The 20,634-nt window shown below is 44.4% G+C and overlaps 1 protein-coding gene across 1 annotated transcript in view; it reads right to left on the bottom strand.

The window, feature by feature from the left end:
* Positions 1 to 872: 872 nt before the first annotated feature.
* Positions 873 to 20,634, bottom strand: part of C16H9orf43 (chromosome 16 C9orf43 homolog) — a 37,134-nt gene continuing 17,372 nt past the window's right edge. Inside the window, exons 5-12 of the mRNA XM_073314451.2 lie at positions 19,297 to 19,430; positions 16,616 to 16,712; positions 15,755 to 15,879; positions 14,908 to 15,091; positions 12,919 to 12,994; positions 7,018 to 7,175; positions 5,706 to 5,829; positions 873 to 4,655 (exon numbers count right to left, since the gene is read on the bottom strand). Coding sequence (XP_073170552.1) covers positions 4,339 to 4,655; positions 5,706 to 5,829; positions 7,018 to 7,175; positions 12,919 to 12,994; positions 14,908 to 15,091; positions 15,755 to 15,879; positions 16,616 to 16,712; positions 19,297 to 19,430 — 1,215 coding nt within the window. The 3' untranslated portion in view covers positions 873 to 4,338. The remainder of the gene's footprint in view (positions 4,656 to 5,705; positions 5,830 to 7,017; positions 7,176 to 12,918; positions 12,995 to 14,907; positions 15,092 to 15,754; positions 15,880 to 16,615; positions 16,713 to 19,296; positions 19,431 to 20,634) is intronic.

The following is a 20,634-nucleotide window of genomic DNA, read 5'->3' as shown; positions in this document are numbered from 1 at the left end:
TGGGTGTACTGTGTATAAGGTGTTTTGCTGGGAATGTACATATTACTGGGGGCACAATTACACAAGCCCACAACCAAAGTACACCCATCTACATGCTTATATCTGGACACATGGATCTGTGAATTTTATTGCTGTGAATAAACAAACCAGGGCATGCTGCCTGATTCCATACCAAGTGGTTAAGCTGGTTTGGACAATATCCCATTTCTCTGTGAACATTCAATGGACTTATGATATGGACAAAAGCATGCAAAACCTGCAGGGGCAGCTTGTTGCAACTGCCAGCAACTGGACACACAAGATTGTGATCCTGTCGAAGGAGGAGAGGCAGTGTTTTGGGGGTGTCTCGGATGTTGGACCATACTGCAGTGGTCAGGACTCGGCGTTGCTGTGGATTTTGTATTGTTAACTGTACTTGTGTTACGTTGCATATGGAGATAACCTATAAGTACTGTAGTAAGCCCTCCCCACCCTGCAGTGTACTAGACAACTTGGACCCAACCTTCTCGGGCCCACTATAATAGGGAGTCTGGAACACTAATTGAAATAGGTGTGGTATGCTCGAAGTCCAAAGGTGCAAACAATTAGATATTTATTGGGGTGAACTTCCAGCAAGCATGATTCCAGATTTCTTCCTTAGTGTCCCCCTTCCCAGCTCTGACACCACAGAGCCTTACCTGTGTCCCTGTTCCCATTCCCTCCCTTAGCAAAACATTATTCCAATTTCCCCACCCCCATTCCCTGTTCCCATTCTTCCCCTGCCCCCCACTTCCTGATTGATTGCAACCTATATAGTAAAACTTGAGTTCTGCTTAGCTATACCTTAACCAATCATTTTCCTGAAATTTAACTAACCAATCGTAACATATTGTAACATGATTATTTAACCAATTATATTTTACACCCAGCAAAATTAATTATACAGCAGACAGAAACAATCGCAGAACCAGAGACCAGGCAAATAAACAATAGCAAAGTGGAACCTATAATGACAAAACAATACAGAAGTGAGGATTTCACAACTACATCTATAAAGCAATAAGACATAAAGGTTTCCCAGCTGTGTCTATTGATAAGTGAGTTCTTACTGAACAGAAAACTGTCAAACTAAACTTCCTTTTACATCCCCTAGGCACTTCCCTTGCTCTGGAGGTGATAGATCAGATCACCTTTCTAACAGCCCCAGATTGCCTTATTTCAAGGATTTTTCCAACCTTCACTCCAGTGTAACAACATTTTTGGGCTGGGACTTTCCTTAATTTCCCCCCAAAAAGTCAGAGATGAATTCTGCTAGGTGCTCTCCCTCTGTCTCACCCAGGTGTTGCCAGATTGGCTCGCTGGCACCCTGCCACTGCTGAAGTATGGAATTGCATTAGGAAATCTGGATGCCAGTTGCTGGGGAAGCATCGGGCAAAAGCCTAGCCAGACAAGGTATCTGGGGGAACAGGGAGACAGAATCTCAATGATGAACCTCCCTGGCGGTTACATTTTGAAGTTTCCTCTCAAGAAAAAGTGCCAGGGCCATTTTTCTAGTAGAAACTCTTGGCCAAGCTTCTCAGGCCTCTTGCTTCTGGAGCAGCATAGAAGGACCTTAAAGTAGCCCTTTCCCTTTGCTTTTGCCCCAATGCCCGGTTAATTTCCTCCTGCAGCCTCTCCATCTTGCATGATTTTTGCAGATTTCGTACACGGCTACAATGTTACTAACTCTCATCATTTTATCACAAAGCTCTTGCTCTTCAGCAGTTTTCTTAAAGCCCCAGCATCTGGAGGCCTGTGACTAGGTAAGAATTTCAGTTTCATCGCCAAAAAAAACAAAAGGTTCCAGCCCTCATGATTTGCAGAGAAAAGCTTCAAACCGTGACCCAAGTGCAATCTACAAATTCAAACCCCTAAAGGCAAAGCAAAGAACCCAGCATTTCTTCTTACTGTTTTGGGGGATCTGACTCGTGAGTTTTGATGCTTGGGGCTGGCAGTGTTGCACCTGAGAGCAGAGGCGAGTGTAGGAGAACAGAACAGGGGTCACAGAAGGGGCAATCCTCACTGGGCAGGAGAGAAGAGTAAAAGGGGCAGCTCTTCATTCTAAAGCTATGGCCACCTCGCAGGACATTCTGGGGAAACTGGAACCTCGCTCGCCCCAATTCACAACAAACACTGGGGTTTAAGTCAAGGCCTGCCTAGGAACCACAGGCCAAAAGGACTCCAGCTCAGGGTTTTCTGGTACCTGATAGAGGAGCCCCTTTGCTTGCCACGGGAGCACACTGACTGAGGCACTCGTCTCCATGGCCTTGCCTCCTCCATGTTCTCTTTGGATTGACTAACGACCCAAGGACTGCAGCTGTAGCCAGCCAAAGGGCATCCTCCCCACTTTGCACAGCCATGCAGGGGACAGTCTGGGTCAAATCAGCACAAGGCTTGCAAGAGAGGTTGAAATGGTTATTTTACAAGCCACTCAGCAGGAAGCCAGCCAATGTTCCCAGGGGACCAGACGAATCCCCGCTGACTCCTGACCATATTTTAGACGAGTCTCAGGAGTGGAGAGGGAATCCCTTCCTCTTCATCTTATCTAGGGCTTATGGAAAGCAGCTGAACCTCAGTGGTGGCTCACCTAGACAGTGGAAGTGACCTTCTTAACTTAGCAAGGCCAATTCTGATGAACCATGAAAGCAGCACTTCTCCAACAGACAGACAAGCAGATCTGTCCTGGGTGGTTTCTGGTGCTAATTCGTTGAAACAGGAACTGGATCTGTTTTGGTTGCTGAATCTGGACTATGGCTCTCCCCATTGGGGAAGTATTGCCAGGCTCTGGCCAGCGTTAGTTGCTCTGGAGTCACAAGAGCCTAAAGTGTTCAGAGCAGATTCTTTTCCCCAAAGCATCTGTCTTTCACTGCAGAGACCCCAGGCCTTGTATATATAGGAAGCTGAGCTTTAACCTTCAGTATCTGCCAGCTGCTTGGTGCCAAATTGAGCATTCTAGTGAGAGGCAGTGTTAATGCCATCCACTATGCCAGGGCAGTGGGGCTGGTCTAGGAGAAGAGCTCAGGAGAGATCTTTACTATACAGAAACATGAACAAACTCTGAGCTTTTACACCCCTGAAGGATAAATACTGACCGCAAAGTCATCTACAAAGACTAGGTTACTGGCTTGGTGCTCCCTGCCACCTGACGGAACTACACCTGGGCCCTTGGCTGGCAGGGGCAGAAATGCCATAAGGAGAGTAGCCCATAGAGGTAGGGTTTACTTATGTTTATGTAGAAAAGGGTTGAAATGTAAATAGGCCCAAAATCTATTTCCTAAGAATAGTCACATGAGGTCTGAAAAAATATGAGTAAAGTGACAATTCAGAGGCAAGTTGAAGATAAGTCAGGACAGATCTATGTTGTAAACATGCTTTTGTCCTAATTAGATTTTACAAATGTTTTAGATAGCATTTTCCAAAACATGAATATTTTATCTGTATTGATAGTTATTGACATGGCATTTATGTAGATGTTAACTAGGAGAATGTTTAATGTTGAATAGCCAATGAGAAAGTAGAAAATATTTAATTATGGTTGTGGAAATATAGATATGGTAACAGATGGGTTTAATGTTAATTAAGGGGCATAATTATAATTGATTATAAAAAGGGTAGCAGGCTAACTTTAGATTACATGCAGCCATGCACCGTCAAGGTACTGTTAGAGAACGTTTTATACCCACACTTCTCATTTAGGGACTGATCACCCCTAAATATATCATTTCATGTTAGACTAAGTATCAGTTCAGTGTAGGTTATAGCATAATACCTGTTTGCTTAACTATTTCCTATTAAATAAACTTTTTAATTGTATCACTCATCGTGTTATTGACAGTCATCCACTAAATTAGATGATCTGGAACCACCCTGGAGGCTGGAACTGTAAAGAATTCAGTTTGGTTTTATTCTTTTGTTTAACTATTTCATTGGGAACACATATGTATAAGGTTACAGGAGCTGCAGGGAAGTGCAGCAAAGCAGAGCTGGGTGGGGGGAACTCCTTTTCCCTCCCACAAATTGGCCCCTCTTCTGGAGAGACTAGCCAGGATAGATAGACACCCAGGGAGGAGGATGGAAAGCTGTGGTTTTAATTACAAAGCACAGAGCATTCAAGCTGTCCTGTACATTCAAAGGTCCCTGGAGCAGGCAGGTTACCTCACTCACCCTCCTTCTTGGTCTCTTGATGCAGCTGTCTATGGCAAGAGCAGGCACCCAAGGAGAGTGCCTGAACTCAATCAAACTGTTCCTTAACCTGCACATTCACTTACAATCACCACACATTATAGGGTCAAGTTCCCACTGCAATTATCTAATGAAGGGTTAATCAAGACAGTGGCCTTGTTCACTGGATGCCCTTAGAGCGCTGTCCTCTCTGAAGAGAGGGGATTCTACATCTGGGGAAGGCTTGTCATTGTCCCTCAATGGGAAAGGAGAAGGGGGAGGGGGAGGAGGGTAAGAGTCATCTTCATGTTTATCATTGTCTGGTGTTAGAGCAGCTGGGCTTGGCTGCAGCGGGCTGCTCCCTCCCTGAAGATAGCCCAGTGCCTGTGCTGCTTCCTTCCTGCTTGCTAGGCGCTTGCAGGACATTTCATGCTGTGCTCCTGGCCTTGGCAGCAGGTACCCATTGTCTTCAACACCTGAGCGGAGAAGGAGAGATGAGGACATACCACCTCTAGTATTGCTCTGTCTTTTGTCTTTTTCCTCTGGGCTCTGACAAACAGGACCCAGGAACACATCTCTGAGGGATGAATGCCAAAACAAAACACCATGGGAAAAATCTCGCAGTCCCTTCTTCAGGCAAAACGCTCGTTGAATTCAACAGGTGTTTTGCTTGAGTCAGGACTGGTGGGTTTGGCCCCATGTGATAGAACAGTCTATTATCCTATGGTGACGTCTCCCAACTCCAATTCCATGTCTCTCTGCTGCTGTCTCTTACACTCCCAATGGCCATTCAATAGAATAAACATTACATTGTTATTCCACCTGTATCTGGTGCCCACCAGCTACAGATGACCTTTTAGACATTAAAAATTTGTTTAAATATTTGTATTTCAAGTCATTTATTTTTGAAATGACATGTTTCTATTTTGAACATTGTGATAATCAACAGGATAATGCTGGGTATCAGATAGGTAAAAACGGAGTAATCTCCTATGATAGTCACCTCAGATTTTAAAGAGCAAGCCTTAACCACCTTCATTCAGAGAGCAACCTCCCTTCGGTGTCCCCTATTTTCAGTCCTCTGAGTGGTCTCTTAAATAGGGGTTTCTCTGCATTCTCTGGAGTGAGTTTGCAAATAATTGGTTATTCATAAGAGTTTTGTGTGTGTTAAGAACAAATGTGCTTTGATGCATAAGCTGTGTTCTGACTGTATAGAAATACACTGCTTCACTTCCCTCTGGTGCATCCAGCATGGCCATTTCCACAGGCAGATACCAGACTAGGTGGCCTAACAGTCTGAGATGCTGTGGCAACTCTTATGATCCTAACTACAACATTCTTCTCACAAAGCCAAATGGAATGCAGCTAATCAGCAATGGGACAGTACCCTTGGCACATGTATTTAAGTGCCTTCCCTCCCACACCCACCCGCACTATTCTGACATGGTTAATGCATAACAACACTGCAAAGAAATGTCTAATGCACACTGTCATTACAGTACAGTGGAGATGTTTTCATCACTCACCCTCAAGGACCAGGCTTGCCGTGCTGCTGTTGTACAGCACATACATCCCTGAAGACCTTCTTTTCCCAAGTCCCATGTGTTGCTTCCTGGGGCCTTCCTCTTCCTGGGATTCCTGCTCTTCAGACTAAAAAGGTTCACAGACAATTCAGATGGGTTAGGAGGATATCAAATAAAAGGGGAGATTCTCTAGAGCTGCACATTATTTTGTTTCAGCACGTGAGCACACTTCTGCTCCTCCCTCACTCAACAGCAGCCAGGGCATATGGTAATAGGCTATTGGCTCAGTGAAGCAGGATGCCAGAAGATCATGTCAATCAAAAGGAGAATCCGTTTTCATTTCCCCCCATAACATTCTTCATTTTCCTTTTGTCACTGCACACAGAGCATCCCTATAGCTAGCCAGCTCGCCTAGGGTAGCTTAAACTAATCCTACTCTTTAAGATCAAGAAGGCTTTTGCATGTAAGTTCTTTACTGGGAGGAAAGTGTCAAGGCTGAGGGAAACTCGTGTTCTGGAGACTGTCAAGGCTGATCTAAAACCCAGGTCTCCCTCAGCAAAGTCACTGTGCTGACCCTTTCACAATCAATACAAGTGACCGGGTGGAGTCTGATGCTAGAATAATGCCAACATTTGCATCTCTACAATAGTGTAATTACTGAGCATGCAAGTGATCAAGACAGAGACAAATGAAACCTCCTTGGTCACCCACTGCCAGGAGCTTGCTTTGTGCAGCATGATGTGATTAACAGGCCACAGAGAGCATGGACTATCCACATGCCTGGTTTTGGACCTTCTCAGTGATACTCCTCAAGTCTGTGACTGAGTACTGATGAATGCTGGAGCCACAGAGCTGTTGTCTGGGCTCTGTCATACAATTGGCCCTTGGAGAAGAACTCTTCTGTGCTGGTTAATGGAAAGAAAAACATGCTGCCCCTGCACAGGTATCTATTGCAAGGGATAAACAAGAGGCTTTGCTTGTCAGTTAACCCTTGTCATCCTGCCATTTATCCCAGCAGAGAGGATGTAACCTAAGGAGGGGCCTGCGACCTCAAAGAGAGCAGATAGTGAACATGCTCAGAAGACTCCAGTCCAGACAGCAGGAAGGGAGATTTTGTTGATGGTTTGAACTGTTGGTTCTTTTCTTGCAGTTGCTGCTGCTTGGCAGAGGATAGGCACACAGGCAGGGATCTGTGACACATCCGATGCGGGGCTGAGGTGATGACTGTTGTTAAGCATAGTGTCAGGGTCCCTTTCCTGGCAGGGAAGCCTAGTCTTTCTGGCCTGTTGCTAGACATTGCTTTACTCAGACTTACTGGTTTTTGTGACAGTTGTTTTTTGTTTGCAGAGGCTTCCTCTGTGCCCGCTAGTGTGCAGGACTCCAGAGACTGGGTGGTGAGTACAATTAGCCCTGCTTCAGCATAGCCCGGTTGCTGGTCTAGTTTGGTCTCGTGGCTCTTCATACCGAAGGAGCCTATAGTGGGGTACAGAGAAGACAACTTAACCTTCCTACAAAGCCATCTGAACATCAGGCCTGTCAGAGCTCTCAGCCTGGAAAAACTGGAGAGAAAGAGACAAGTGTACAGGCCTGAATACAGCACAGTCTCAAAGGTGACCTGTGAGTTAAGGGCTAGAAGATGCCCTGGCACTGCCCTGCGGCAGATGCATCTGGAGAGCACAAGAGCACTTGCACCCCTGTACAGCAGCCAAGCACCATGGCAATCTCCATGCTCCCCAAGCACAAGCACTTCTCCCTCCTGCTACCCCTCTGTACACTAGCCAGTATGAAGGGGATGGACAGGAGATGCAGCCATGGTTCTGTTACTCCACCCACACCACCCAGCAGCAGTGGGACAAACATGCAAGTATGTTCTGCATCCCTGGAAAGGGCATAGCCGCCTGTGTCCTGGAAGGGACAGTCCTCCTAGTGCTCCTGGTATGCAGATCCACACCACTTACTCAGAGCGGTGTCTGTCAGCTATGGTTGAGCCCTAAAATGTATACGCATCTCTCAAGGGTTTCTATAGCATCCATCGCTGTAGGACATAAGAGCCCAGACAAAAATCTATGGTAAAATCGAGTTAAGACAGAGAATAAATATCAGTCATTTAAGGGCAAATTGTTGCTGTGATTATCCCCAAACACACATAATAAACCAAGGTAATAGAGAGAGTTAAGATTACGTTGAAAAAATCCACACATATTAAGATCTGGAAATACAGTTAAGGCACCCAGTCTGTACTCTACCTTGTAGTAACACCAGACAATTACCATACCATTATGAGGAAAGCATCTTAGTGTCTCTAATCCTGCATGAGGGGACACTGAATTTTAAAGACTTGTTAGATTATTTTCATTTTGCCCCATCATAGTGTCCCTACAGGACAGAATTCATGTTACTTGGGTGTCTTAAATGCATTTGTATATGTAATTTGCATTTGATGATTTAACTGGGAATTGGTCCTGCTTTGAGCAGGGGGTTGGACTAGATGACCTTCTGGGGTCCCTTCCAACCCTGATATTCTATGATTCTATGATTTGTAGCTCTTAACATGTTTAAGTGTAACTATAACTCTGAAATTGCTGGATTTGTTACTCTTGGTTTTGGGATAATTATAGCATTTGTGTATTGTTTTTCACCCTTAAATTACTGATAAAGTACTCTCAACCTTAACTCACTTTTAACATAATTATGTGTTTTGGAACTTTCTTTTTTTTAAAAAAAGGAGTGCTTGTGGCACCTTAGAGACTAACAAATTTATTTGGGCACAAGCTTTCATGAGCTACAGCTCACTTCACTGGATGCATTCAGTGGAAAATACAGTGAGGAGATTTATATACACAGAGAACATGGAACAATGGGTGTTACCATACACACTGTAACGAGAGTGATCAGGTAAGGTGAGCTATTACTAGCAGGAGAGCGGGGGTGGGGGCAGGAGAGTCGGAGTGGAGGAACCTTTTGTAGGGATAATCAAGGTGGGCCATTTCCAGCAGTTGACAAAAACGTCTGAGGAACAGCGGGGGGTGGGGGGTGGGGGCGGAAGGGAGAGTAAACGAGGGGATATAGTTTTACTTTTTGTAATGACCCATCCACTCCCAATCTTTATTCAAGCCTCAGTTAACTGTATCCAGTTTGCAAATTAATTCTAATTCAGCAGTCTCTCGTTGGAGTCTGTTTTTGAAGTTTTTTTGTTGAAGAATTGCAACTTTTAGGTCTGTAATCGAGTGACCAAAGAGATTGAAGTGTTCTCCAACTGGTTTTTGAATGTTATAATTCTTGACGTCTGATTTGTGTCCATTTATTCTGTTAAGTAGAGACTGTCCAGTTGGCCAATGTACATGGCAGAGGGGCATTGCTGGCACATGATGACATCAATCACATTGGTAGATGTGCAGGTGAACGAGCCTCTGATAGTGTGGCTGATGTGATTAGGCCCTATGATGGTGTCCCTTGAATAGATATGTGGACACAGCTGGCAACGGGCTTTGTTGCAAGGATAGGTTCCTGGGTTTAGTAGTTCTGTTGTGTGGTGTGTGGTTGCTGGTGAGTATTTGCTTCAGGTTGGGGGGCTGTCTGTAAGCAAGGACTGGCCTGTCTCCCAAGACCTGTGAGAGTGATGGGTCGTCCTTCAATTGGATCATTACACAAAGTAAAACAATTTCCCCATGTTTATCCCCCCCCTCCCCCCCCAGCTGTTCCTCAGACGTTTTTGTCAACTGCTGGAAATGGCCCACCTTGATTATCACTACAGAGGTTTTCCCCCCGCTGCACTCCTGCTGGTAATAGTTCACCTTACCTGATCACTCTGGTTACAGTGTGTATGGTAACACCCATTGTTTCATGTTCTCTGTGTATATAAATCTCCCCACTGTATTTTCCACTGAATGCATACGATGAAGTGAGCTGTAGCTCACGAAAACTTATGCTCAAATAAATTTGTTAGTCTCTAAGGTGCCACAACTCCTCCTTTTCTTTTTGTGAATACAGACTAACACGGCTGCTACTCTGAAACCTGTCTTTTTTTTAAGTTTATTAACGCTTTCATGCATGAACACACTGACGCTGGCAGACTAGCTCAGGCCAGAGTCACAGGTCAATTCGCTTGGGGGTGAACATCAAAGGGTTAAGTGTATTAGTATTAGGGGTGGCGATTAATTGCAGTTAACTCACGCGATTAATTCAAAAAATTGATTGTGATTAATCGCAGTTTTAATCACACTGTTAAACAATAGAATACCAATTGACATTTATTAAATATTTTTGATGTTTTTCTACATTTTCAAAAATACTGATTTAAATTACAACACAGAATACAAACTGTACAGTGCTCACTTTATATTATTTTTACTACAAATATTTGCACTGTAAAATGATAAACAAAAGAGATCATATTTTTCAATTTACCTCATACAAGTACCATAATGCAATGTCTTTATTTTGAAAGTGCAACTTACAAATGTAGATTTTTTTTTTTTTACATAACTGCACTCAAAAACAAAACAATGTAAAACTTTGGAACCTACAAGTCTACTCAGTCCTACTTCTTATTCAGCCAATCGCTGAGAAAAACAAGTTTGGTTACAATTTGCAGGAGATAATGCTGCCCGATTCTTATTTACAGCATCACCTGAAAGTGAGAACAGGCATTTGCATAGCACTTTTGTAGTCGGCATTGCAAGGTATTTATGTACTAGATATGCTAAACATTCGTATGCCCCTTCATGCTTCGGCTACCATTCCAGAGGACATGCTTCCATGCTCATGACGCTTGTTAAAAAAATGTGTTAATTAAATTTTGACTGAACTCCTTGTGGGAGAATAGTATGTCTCCTGTTCTGTTTTACCCACATTCTGCCATATATTTCATGTTACAGCAGTGTAAGCTGATGACCCAGCACATGTTGTTCGTGCAGATTTCACTGCAGATTTGACAAAATGCAAAGAAGATACCAATGTGATATTTCTAAAGATCGCAACAGCACCTGACCCAAGGTTTAAGAATCTAAAGTGCCTTCCAAAATCTGAGGGATAAGGTGTGGAGCACGCTTTCAGAAGTCTTAAAAGAGCAACACTCCAATGCGGAAACTACAGAACCCGAACCACCAAAAAAAGAAAATCAACCTTCTGCTGGGGGCATCTGACTCAGATGATGAAAGTGAACATGCATCAATTTGCACTGCTTTGGATTGTTATCAAGCAGAACCCATCATCAGCATGGACGCATGTCCTCTGGAATGGTGGTTGAAGCATGAAGGGACATATGAAACTTTAGCGCATCTAGCCAGCTATAACAGTATCATGCCAATGTCTGTTCTCACTTTCAGGTGACACTGTAAACAAGAATAGGGTAGCATTATCTCCTGAAAATGTAAACAAACTTGTTTGTCTGAGTGACTGGCTGAACAAGTAGGACTGAATGGACTTGCAGGCTCTAAAGCTTTACATTGTTTTATTTTTGAATGCAGTTACTTTTTGTACCTAATTCTACATTTGTAAGTTCAACTTTCATGATAAAGAGATTGCACTACTGTACTTGAATGAGGTGAATTGAAAAATACTATTTCTTTTGGTTTTTACAGCACAAATATTAGTAATCAAAAATAAATATAAAGTGAGCACTGTTCACTTTGTGTTCTGTGTTGCAATTGAAATCAATATATTTTAAAATGTAGAAAACATCCAAAAGTATTTAAATAAATGGTACGCTATCATTGTCTGACAGTGCGATTAATCACAAATATTTTTAATCACTTGATTATTTTTTTTAATTGCTTGACAGCCCTAATTAGTATATACTCAAACTAATTTGTTCGTACACTAATAGAGATCAAAAGTGATGCTAATGGGATTGTATTCACTTACCTGAAACTGGATGTCTGCTATTACATTACATTTACCCCTGAAATTACATTTACATTATGTAAATCCCTGTAATTAGATTAAAGGGTGTATAGTATGAGAATGTACTCAGATGTTCAATTCATGAAAACTAGTGAAATACCCGATTGTTTGTTTGCTATTACAAACATTTGCATTTGTGTATAACCCTGTAACTAAATCACTCACTAAAGAAATCTTGTGAAATGCTAATGAAGGACTGTAACTACTTGAAATGCTAATTGCAAAGCAAGTGGCCATTGTGCGAGTAAAAACACTGATCAGGTTGTTTTCTGGAGAAGAAGCTATAAGAACCAACTCAAAGGAAGAGCATGTATCTCTGGACTGTTTAGATTCTAACAGGAAGGAATAACTGAATGAGAAGACAGAGATCTGGGTAGCCCTGAAAGACTTTTGGGAACCTGGCAGTTTATTACACCGCTGCCCCTATTTGGAGTTACAAACTGTGATTCACCTGTTTATTATATTTTACCTGCTTTAACCTCTCAATAACTTATTCTTTTTTCTTACCCAACAAACCTATAGTTAGTTTAATTAGTTTCCATAGAAGTGGCTGCCAGTGTTGTCTTTGGTGTAAGATCTGGAGTACCAATTGATTTGGGGTAAGTGACAGGTCTCTTGGGACTGGGAGAAACCTGATGTGGTGTGATTTTAGGGTTAAATCTGACCTAAGATTGGCACTCACCGTTGCAAGCTACTCCAGACAGTGTGACAAACACTAAATAAGAAATCCAAAGACCACTCTTTCATGTGATATTTCTAGTAGGGTGAAGATTTGAATGGCTGTGCACTGCATTGGTGTTACAAGGCACCTGTAAACCCAATTTGATTGCCAATGCACTCTGGTTGCTGTGTACTGGTGAATCTGCCCTTGAAAGGGAAATAGCAACAGGATCTGGGAGCTATAGTTGCCAGATACAGAGTTCCTGGACTGGAACCCAGAGAAGTGGGCCAGCCCAGGTTCCCTTACCAACTGCTGGGAAAGCAGCCCTGGGCCTGACCTGGGACCAGAAGGCTGACTGGAATGGCAAGCAGGTCATTGATCCAGTGGGTCTTTCATACCCCAGAAGGGCAGAACTATAGTGACCTGGCCAGAGGGCTGAGTCATGAAGAAGGGGCATCCTGAGTCCTAGAGAAATAGGGAGACCACAGGGCAAGGAACTGACCAAAGGAAGCGTCAAACTGGTGGAGAACTAATTCCAGAGCTGCAAGGAGGAGGCCCCACCAATGGTGAATGAACCCCGTTACAGTAGGAAAATGCACCCTGGAAGGGTTTAAAGGCAAGCTTTAGTTTTAACATCCAGTCCAGTTTCACCTTCAAATGCTTTCCTCAGATAAGGACTGTTGCTGATTCTTTCCAGGCCTTGTTCTTTCAAACTCACAACTGGAATCTAAAGAAACAGCCCAAATATCACAGTTTAACCTGGTAGCTTCAATCAGCATTTTAAATAAATAATCAGTTTATTCACGCCTCCTACCCAACACATGCTCTTCCCCATCCCACATCTGCCCCTTTCAGTCTTCACAGCCAGGAGTGTTTATTGTCTCATTATTATTTGAATAGGAAGTGTGTGTGTTAGAGTGCAAAGAAGTCAAAGTGGAGAGGGAGGCTTGTAGCTTTAAAGCTCTGACAGTTGTTGAAATTGCTTGGGGCAATATCAGCCTCTCTCCAGCAGGGCAGCTGCACGCTGTAGTATGGGGACGCTGGGAAGAAAGCTGTAAGGCCTGGTCTATACTAGGAAATTAGCCTGTTATAACTATGCAGCTCAGGCATGTGACAAATCCAACCACGCTGCCCCGGACCTACCGACCGCCTCTCAGGGAGGTGGAGTACCTGCACCGATGGGAGAACCCCACCAGTTGGTGCAGTCCGTGTTGTCCCTGAAATGCGCCGCGGTATGACTGCAGTGTTTTCAGTGTAGACAAGCCCTTAGGCACCTAATGCTGGGGAAGCTGCGAAGGGTTCTACAACTATAAATACCAGGTGGCTTGGGGAAGCCTTTCCCATTAGAGTACAGCTGGGAACACGCATTATCCAAGCCATGCCGTGATGAGCTAATGGGTGACATCACAGCCGTGATTCAACTCCCTGCAGTGCCCAGATGGGACCTGATCATCGACAGAGAGGGAACCCCCTGGCCTCTTCCATGGGCAGTTACGCTGGATTTCAAAAGTGGGCTGTTGGGAACGGCCTTATGTCTCAAAATCCAATTGTCCTTTCTTCCATTTCAACACCCAGTAGTGCCTCCCCAGAGCTGTAGCTCTTTATAGCATATGGTCTGTACATTATCAATATCAAATTAATAGTATCATCATTGCCCTTTAGCTAACCAGGCTGAAGAGTCAGTGAGACCACGGGAAGGCTCCTTATCCAACTGCCAATGCCCCAGCTGTCCAGCTTTGCCCCCATGTAAAGAACTTTTAGACGCTGAGATACTGGAGGAAACACTTTTAAATAAATAAATAAATAGTCATTACTATAGTACCCAGGCACCCTAGTCATGGACCAGGACTCTACGGTACTAGATGCTGTAGGAACACAGAGACAGTCACTGAAAGGCCAAGTGACAGGGCATGGGCAGGGGGAAAAGGAAACTAACTGGCGATGCTGAGCGATACCAGGTGATGGTCAGAGAGGGGGAACACCACAGCAGAAAGAGCAGTGTTTGCTGAAGACCAGGTCAAGTGAGCAGCCCTTTTGGTGAGTGGGAGAGATGAACCAGGGCTGCGGCCAAATGCAGAGGTGAGGAAATGTGCAACTAAGTGGCCGGCTGGGTCATCAGCATAGAAATTGAAGTCACTGAGGATAAGTGAGTGTGGGAGACGGTGAGGTGAGCCAGGAGTGGAAATCCAAGAGGCAGGCTGACGAGGAGCAGGTTGGTGCTGAGGACAGTGAGTAGATAACACCAGCGTGGAGGGAGAGTCAGATGCAGGGCTGTTCAAAAGGAGAAACAGTGGGAAGGGGGGAGTGGGAAAGGTTGGAAGCAGGAAGACCAGGAGAGAAGAAGCCCAGCATCCCAGCAGTCTGACCCAAGGCAAGGAATGGTGGAGAAGCAGAGGCCTCTGTAAGAGAAGGCCATGTCAGACAAGCCAGGAGCTGGAGAGAGCGACCTATGGAAGAGTGACATGAATGGCAGAGGCCTTTTAGAGATGGAGTGGGCATTCCAGAGACATGTATTGTCTTTCATTTTGCTAGCAAAGACGGGCTCAGCCTGAAAACCAGCTACTGTAGCTTTCTGTTCTACACTGGCCTTAAGGCCAGTCAGGCTCTCATTGCATTGGCTAGTTTGTATAAACTGGGTACCTTCTGCACAAGCAAAGGACATGTGTGCTTCTCTGTAGCATCAGGCACATCCACTCTCCGGTTCCCCAGCTGCAGGGCACCCTGATCTTGCAGCTCTACTATTGTGGCAGTCTGCAGGTGTCTGGGGGAAGAATACCTATTTTTTATTGGACTATCCTTTGGTTTCCCTTCTTTGGTTGCAGAACTAAAGACAAAACAAAGCAAAAGGGTCAATATTGCATCATTTCAGAGGGGAAAGTTTGTAGCTGAAGTTGCTAAAGCTGGAAATGTATTAGTACTAAATTAAAGCCACTGACTCATATAAAAGAAATGTCTATTTGAGGAGGTGGGGGATTGACCAACCCTTCCTATGCAGCTTTGAGGTCTCCTCTGCTATTGCATATACCATCTTAATGTGTCCTTTCCCTTCTTTAGCTGGCCCTCCTCTGAGCTGGCCATACCCAAGAGAAAACAAAGATCTTGGAGCTGGGGCAGAGAAACCAGCCTGAAAAGCTGCTATTGTTCCCCCTTTAACCAGCCTTAGCCTGCAGTCTTCCTGCCCTCCAGGATGCCATGCAAGTGGAAGCTACTGTAAATCTCCTTTTGCATTTTCACATGTAAACTCCCCAGTGCACAGAGAATCGAAACCGAGTGCTGGAACTCTGCTTCTGACCCCAAAGGGAACAGTAGAGGCTGCTAGTGCAGGAGTGTGGACCCGCCCCCAGAGCAGTGTCACCTCTGCAATGCCTGCATCTGGGCTGGCCCAACAGCAGTGGCCTGAAAGAGACAGAAGCTCAGCCAGCCTGCATGGCAGCACACTGGGCTAGAGTGTGGGGGCTGGCTTTGTGGTCTAATTCAAAAGACTTACCTGTCACCTCTGTGGCTTGGGACTGATTTTATTTTTTTGGTCACCAACTTAATTTTCTGGCTTCTGTTTGTAAGCAGCTGATAGGGTTGGCCTCCTGAAGGGACCTTCTTGGACTTCTTTCTCTTCTGGGGGGCAGAATAGTTACAGTGAAATACAGACCCAGGAGGAAAACATCCCGTGCCCTTTCTCCTGGCATGTCTAAAACCCCTTCCTGACCTCTCTCCAGGAGAAATGTTTCCCAGTGAGAGAAGCCAGGAGGATGAGCCTTTGATCCTAAACCAATAGAAGAGGCATTTACCCCCATCAGGTAAGAGGATGGTGTAATGCACATGTGATCCCACCAGAAACATGACGAAAGTCCCACTAAGTGAAGACAATGCCTCCCCAAAGGGAACTATTGCTGAATGCGTGTTTTTAAAAAGGCAAGCTACCTGTTAAATACCATTGTGTGCAGTAAGGAGAGCTGATGAGGCACAGGGATTAGTGGGGATTTCCTACACCCCCCACTATCCTGCCTTTAGCCCTATCCCTGTTCGTGTCTTCATTCCAGCAGGACGGGACATCTTTGGAATGCGGCAATTCTGCGGCTTGGTCATTTGCTGTGGAGCGACATGCAGCAATAACTCTCTTACTGGGGCTGAGTGAGTGCCCTGCCTCCACAACTCTCTGCCCATCCATGAGCTGGAAATTCTATACCCAGAGGCATGTGTGTGCGATGCCTGAAAGCAAAGTCCTTAGCCCTCCTCACTCCCAGAAGGCACAAGCATTTGCCCATTTTACAGTGGTCTGTTTGTCATCCCTGCAGTATAGCACTTGGCTGGGCACAAGGCTAGTCCACCACCAAACCTCCAAGAAGCTCACAGTGTCAAGATCTCTTCCTTTGCTTTGCAGTTCTTTGAGGGAAAAGAGATTTTCAGAAGCAAGGTTTTTAACACATACTCTTCTTAAAGGCTTTAGTCTAAACAAATAAAAGCACAAGGAATCCAATTAATTACAGAAGTAAAATACTCATGTCATAACCCTTTACCAGACACTTCTACTCCCAGCTGACCTGAGAGGTAATAAAGCTAGATCCAGACCAACATTAGAGTAGCCAAAGTCCCGAATGCTCACCAGTGCCTTTATAGGATTCCTGTATTGGGTTCCCAGTTCTCTTCCTGTAGCAGTCCCATGCTGCTAGAGGTGGGACTGCTACAGATGGAGCTCTTAACAGTCAGGATGTGGGGTCAGGAGAATAATGCCTCCTGTCTCAAAGGGTGTCAGCTGGGAAGAGAACAGTGTTAAGGGAAGTCTGATGCAGCTGTCCTTGGCCAGAAGGTTGGGAGCCAAAAGCAGAGCCTAAAGGATAGGGACCCAAAAGAAGGGGGAATTCAAAGATTCTCATGGCTGCAACAGTGAAATGAAAAATTCCCTCTCTCCCCAGTCCCAAAGTGAGAGACAACAGAATAAAACTAGCAACAAATATGTCTGAAAGGGTTAACTGGCATCAGGCCTGAACATAAGATACCTAGTTGTGACATTTTGTGCTACAAAGGAGGGGTGTCTGGGTTTGAATTCCAGACTCTTACACTCCCTAAAATAGCACAGACAAGGGCTAATTTTGTGGTATTCAACTACACCTGCCCACTGACCAGAAGTCAAATTCCAGCCAAATGAGAGTCTTAAGAAAAAGAGGAGAGACCAGGCAAGGCATCCAAGCCAGATTCCCTGGAGTTAAAGACCCAACTCAGTTCCCCAACATACGAAGGAGCTCCAGCCTATGGAGAGTATACCGGGGCAGGGGGAGAGGGGGTAAGGACGGCTGGTGGCTAAGTAGTACTGGAGAAACTAGGGTTGGGCTGGGCTGGGCTGACAACAATTAGAGAACCAAAAGAAACAACTACATTGGGAGTCTGGCTACCGCCTTCACAGCCCAACAGGCATGAGTGGCTGGGTGGGCAGCTCCTGCACAGCCATTCCAGTCCACAGATTGTCCGAGTGGCTGCTAGACATTAGGGACACTAGATGGGTGTATTCATGAATCCGGTGTCCCTGCCCCCACTCAATACTGCCTTCTGTGCCAGCCTGGACAGAGCTGGCATGCAGGCCTCAGAGGCATTCAGGTAGTGCAGCACCGCACATGAGACACGTCTGCCTGCCGTCTCCCCTCTGCACAACAAGTGAATTTCACCCTGGGAATTTCAGGCCACATCTACTCCAGTGATTAGTTGCACAAATATGCAAATTACACATCCCTCTCATGCATGCACCCTGATGGCTATTTTGTCTGTGTATAAGTCACTGTACCAGCCCAGGAATCTCACCCAAATCGGGGTCTGTTCTTAAATCACTGACATCTTATGATGAACACAAAAGTACTATGAACATGCTTATTAATCCAACAGAAATGACTGTAAAGTAGCTCCCGAAGACTGGGGGCCAGACTCTAATAACTGACGTCAGTAACTGATATTGGAATGTGGCCTGGGCTCTTGACTAGAAAGCTTGGCTGAGATTTTCCAGGCCACCTAAAGCTTTAGATGCCCAGTCCTCAGTAAATTTAATGGGAAATGGGCATCCAAATCCCTTAGACAGCTATGAAAACTCAGCCCTTGTGTGTTAGATTCTACCCCTCTGTGCTAAAGAGAGAGAATGACCTGAAACTGAGGAAAAGTGATTGAGGCTAAAAGCATGAATGAGACTCACGTAGACTTACTTCTCGAGATGGATGGAGTACAGTGCAAAAGCCAGAGGGTGGCACTCACATACAGCATATGCCTAGCAGGCTCTTCCCAGCTTCTCAAACTTCTGAAATTGGGTCTCATTTGCCATTAGTAGGACTCAAACTCATTTTTAACACAATTCTGTCCCATTTCCTTCACAGTTCACATAAATACCATTAAGAAAAGGAGGACTTGTGGCACCTTAGAGACTAACCAATTTATTTGAGCATAAGCTTTCGTGAGCTACAGCTCTCTTCATCGGATGCAAAACTGAATGCATCTGATGAAGTGAGCTGTAGCTCACGAAAGCTTATGCTCAAATAAATTGGTTAGTCTCTAAGGTGCCACAAGTTCTCCTTTTCTTTTTGCGAATACAGACGAACACGGCTGCTACTCTGAAACCTATAAATACCATTAGTTTCACAGTCTCACAGTTGAGGCTGCAGCCAGGTTTTCAGGCTGCTGCCAAGGTTTGTGAGCTACAAGACTACTGGTGTTGGATTATGGCTGAAACCTGCTATCTATGCGATTCTGATGCAAAGGACACATTTTGCTCATCTCTGGCCTGGATGCTCCAAGTGCAGCTTCTGAACTTCTACAATACTTATCCCAGATTTAATACAGAGGTATGACCAGCAAAGACTATATGGTTCATCTTGAGCCAAGCTGAGCGCATTGTACACAGGGATGGGGCGCCTCTGCAGGCCACACCTCTGGGTAAGGGTGACTGCCATGTGTTCTGTTATATGGAAAATAGGGGCAACTATGTGACCTTCAGCTAGTCACTCTTAGGAGATGGACTCTCCCAGTGTATATTGTATTTATCACTATGGTACTTACTCTGTTACTGCTTCCATGTCAGGCCTCTGAGATTTTCTGTGTATGTTTGGGACCCATTTAACAATCAAATTTCCACTGTCTGGACAGTAGTCCTGCTTGGGAGCAGCAACCTCACTGAGATCCATCACTTGGAGCTACGACATAAACATGGTATGATTAGTCACTTGTAGAGGTACTCTTCCCTGAGCCAATGCTAACGGTGCTGTGCAGTCACTGAACTACTGCAGGTGCCACGTATTACATTCTTGTTTTCTTTCACAGGAGAGAACTACAAAAAAATTGCCCAAATCACTTGTGATCATTAAAGATTCTGAGGCACTTCTCACAAGAGACAGAATGTTAATCCTGGTGGCCTAGTCAAAGTCTAAGGTAAATAATTATATTTTGCTGCCTTAAAATTCATCCTGTAATTTCACATGGAGAAATGAAATTATTCTTCATTTCCCCTCCTAAAAACTCCAGCTGTTGGGTAGTATTGCTGGAGGAAACCAGCTGCTGCATTCCATCCAAGAGGTGACTGCAGCAGATGAATGATCCTTCTAAAGTCTGCAAAGTGGCTTTGGGATCCTTCGGGATGAAAGGCACTATGCAAATGAAAAGTTCTAATTATTATTAAACCTCAAAAACTAGCTAGGCAGATGCAATGTGAATGAGAGGAATCAAGTAAATGTAAGACTCTCAAAGCAATATTAAAGGGGAACTGCAAAGGAAAAGTACTTATGCCTTTTGCTCTCCTTGATGATTACATGTCATAACTTTTCAAAAAGAAAACATGCTAAAAGCTCTGCTTGTTTTTTCGTATAAAAATAGCAAATCACAGTCTCCCTGGTTTTGCTGGAAGATGCTTTTGAGGGCTGTAGAACAAGATTTGGATAGGAACATTACAGCAGCTTTCCCAGCCCTCCATTGAAAGCCTTGCCTCAGCCATCACCTCCCACATGAGGACAGGAATCAATACACTGGAAACATTCAGAGCTGTTTAAAAGGAAGAGAGTTTGCTTAGCTGGATTTCCCAGAGCATAATTTCAAAGTGAATAACTACAAAGACTGCACCAACTCTCTTCTCCACCAAAAAAGTCACTGAATCAATTTCCATTATTGGATGCAAAGCAATGAACAGCAGTAGACTTGGCAGAATTTGATTATTTTAAAAATTTTTGATGAATTATATCAATGGATATTTAAGCATTTTTAAATTTTGTACCAATTTCAGTTTTCACAGCTGCATAAAATTATGGGTTTTAAGAAAAAATTCAATTTTTATTGATTTTTAAATGTTCACAGTTGGAGGAAATTATGGGGGGTTGAGACAATCGGGGGTGGAGTTAGACGATTATT

The sequence above is a fragment of the Lepidochelys kempii genome, chromosome 16 (genome assembly GCF_965140285.1).
Source record: "Lepidochelys kempii isolate rLepKem1 chromosome 16, rLepKem1.hap1, whole genome shotgun sequence".
NCBI lineage: Eukaryota > Metazoa > Chordata > Testudines > Cheloniidae > Lepidochelys > Lepidochelys kempii.
Note: the sequence above shows the minus strand (reverse complement) of the source record. Positions and strands in the feature narration are given on the sequence as shown.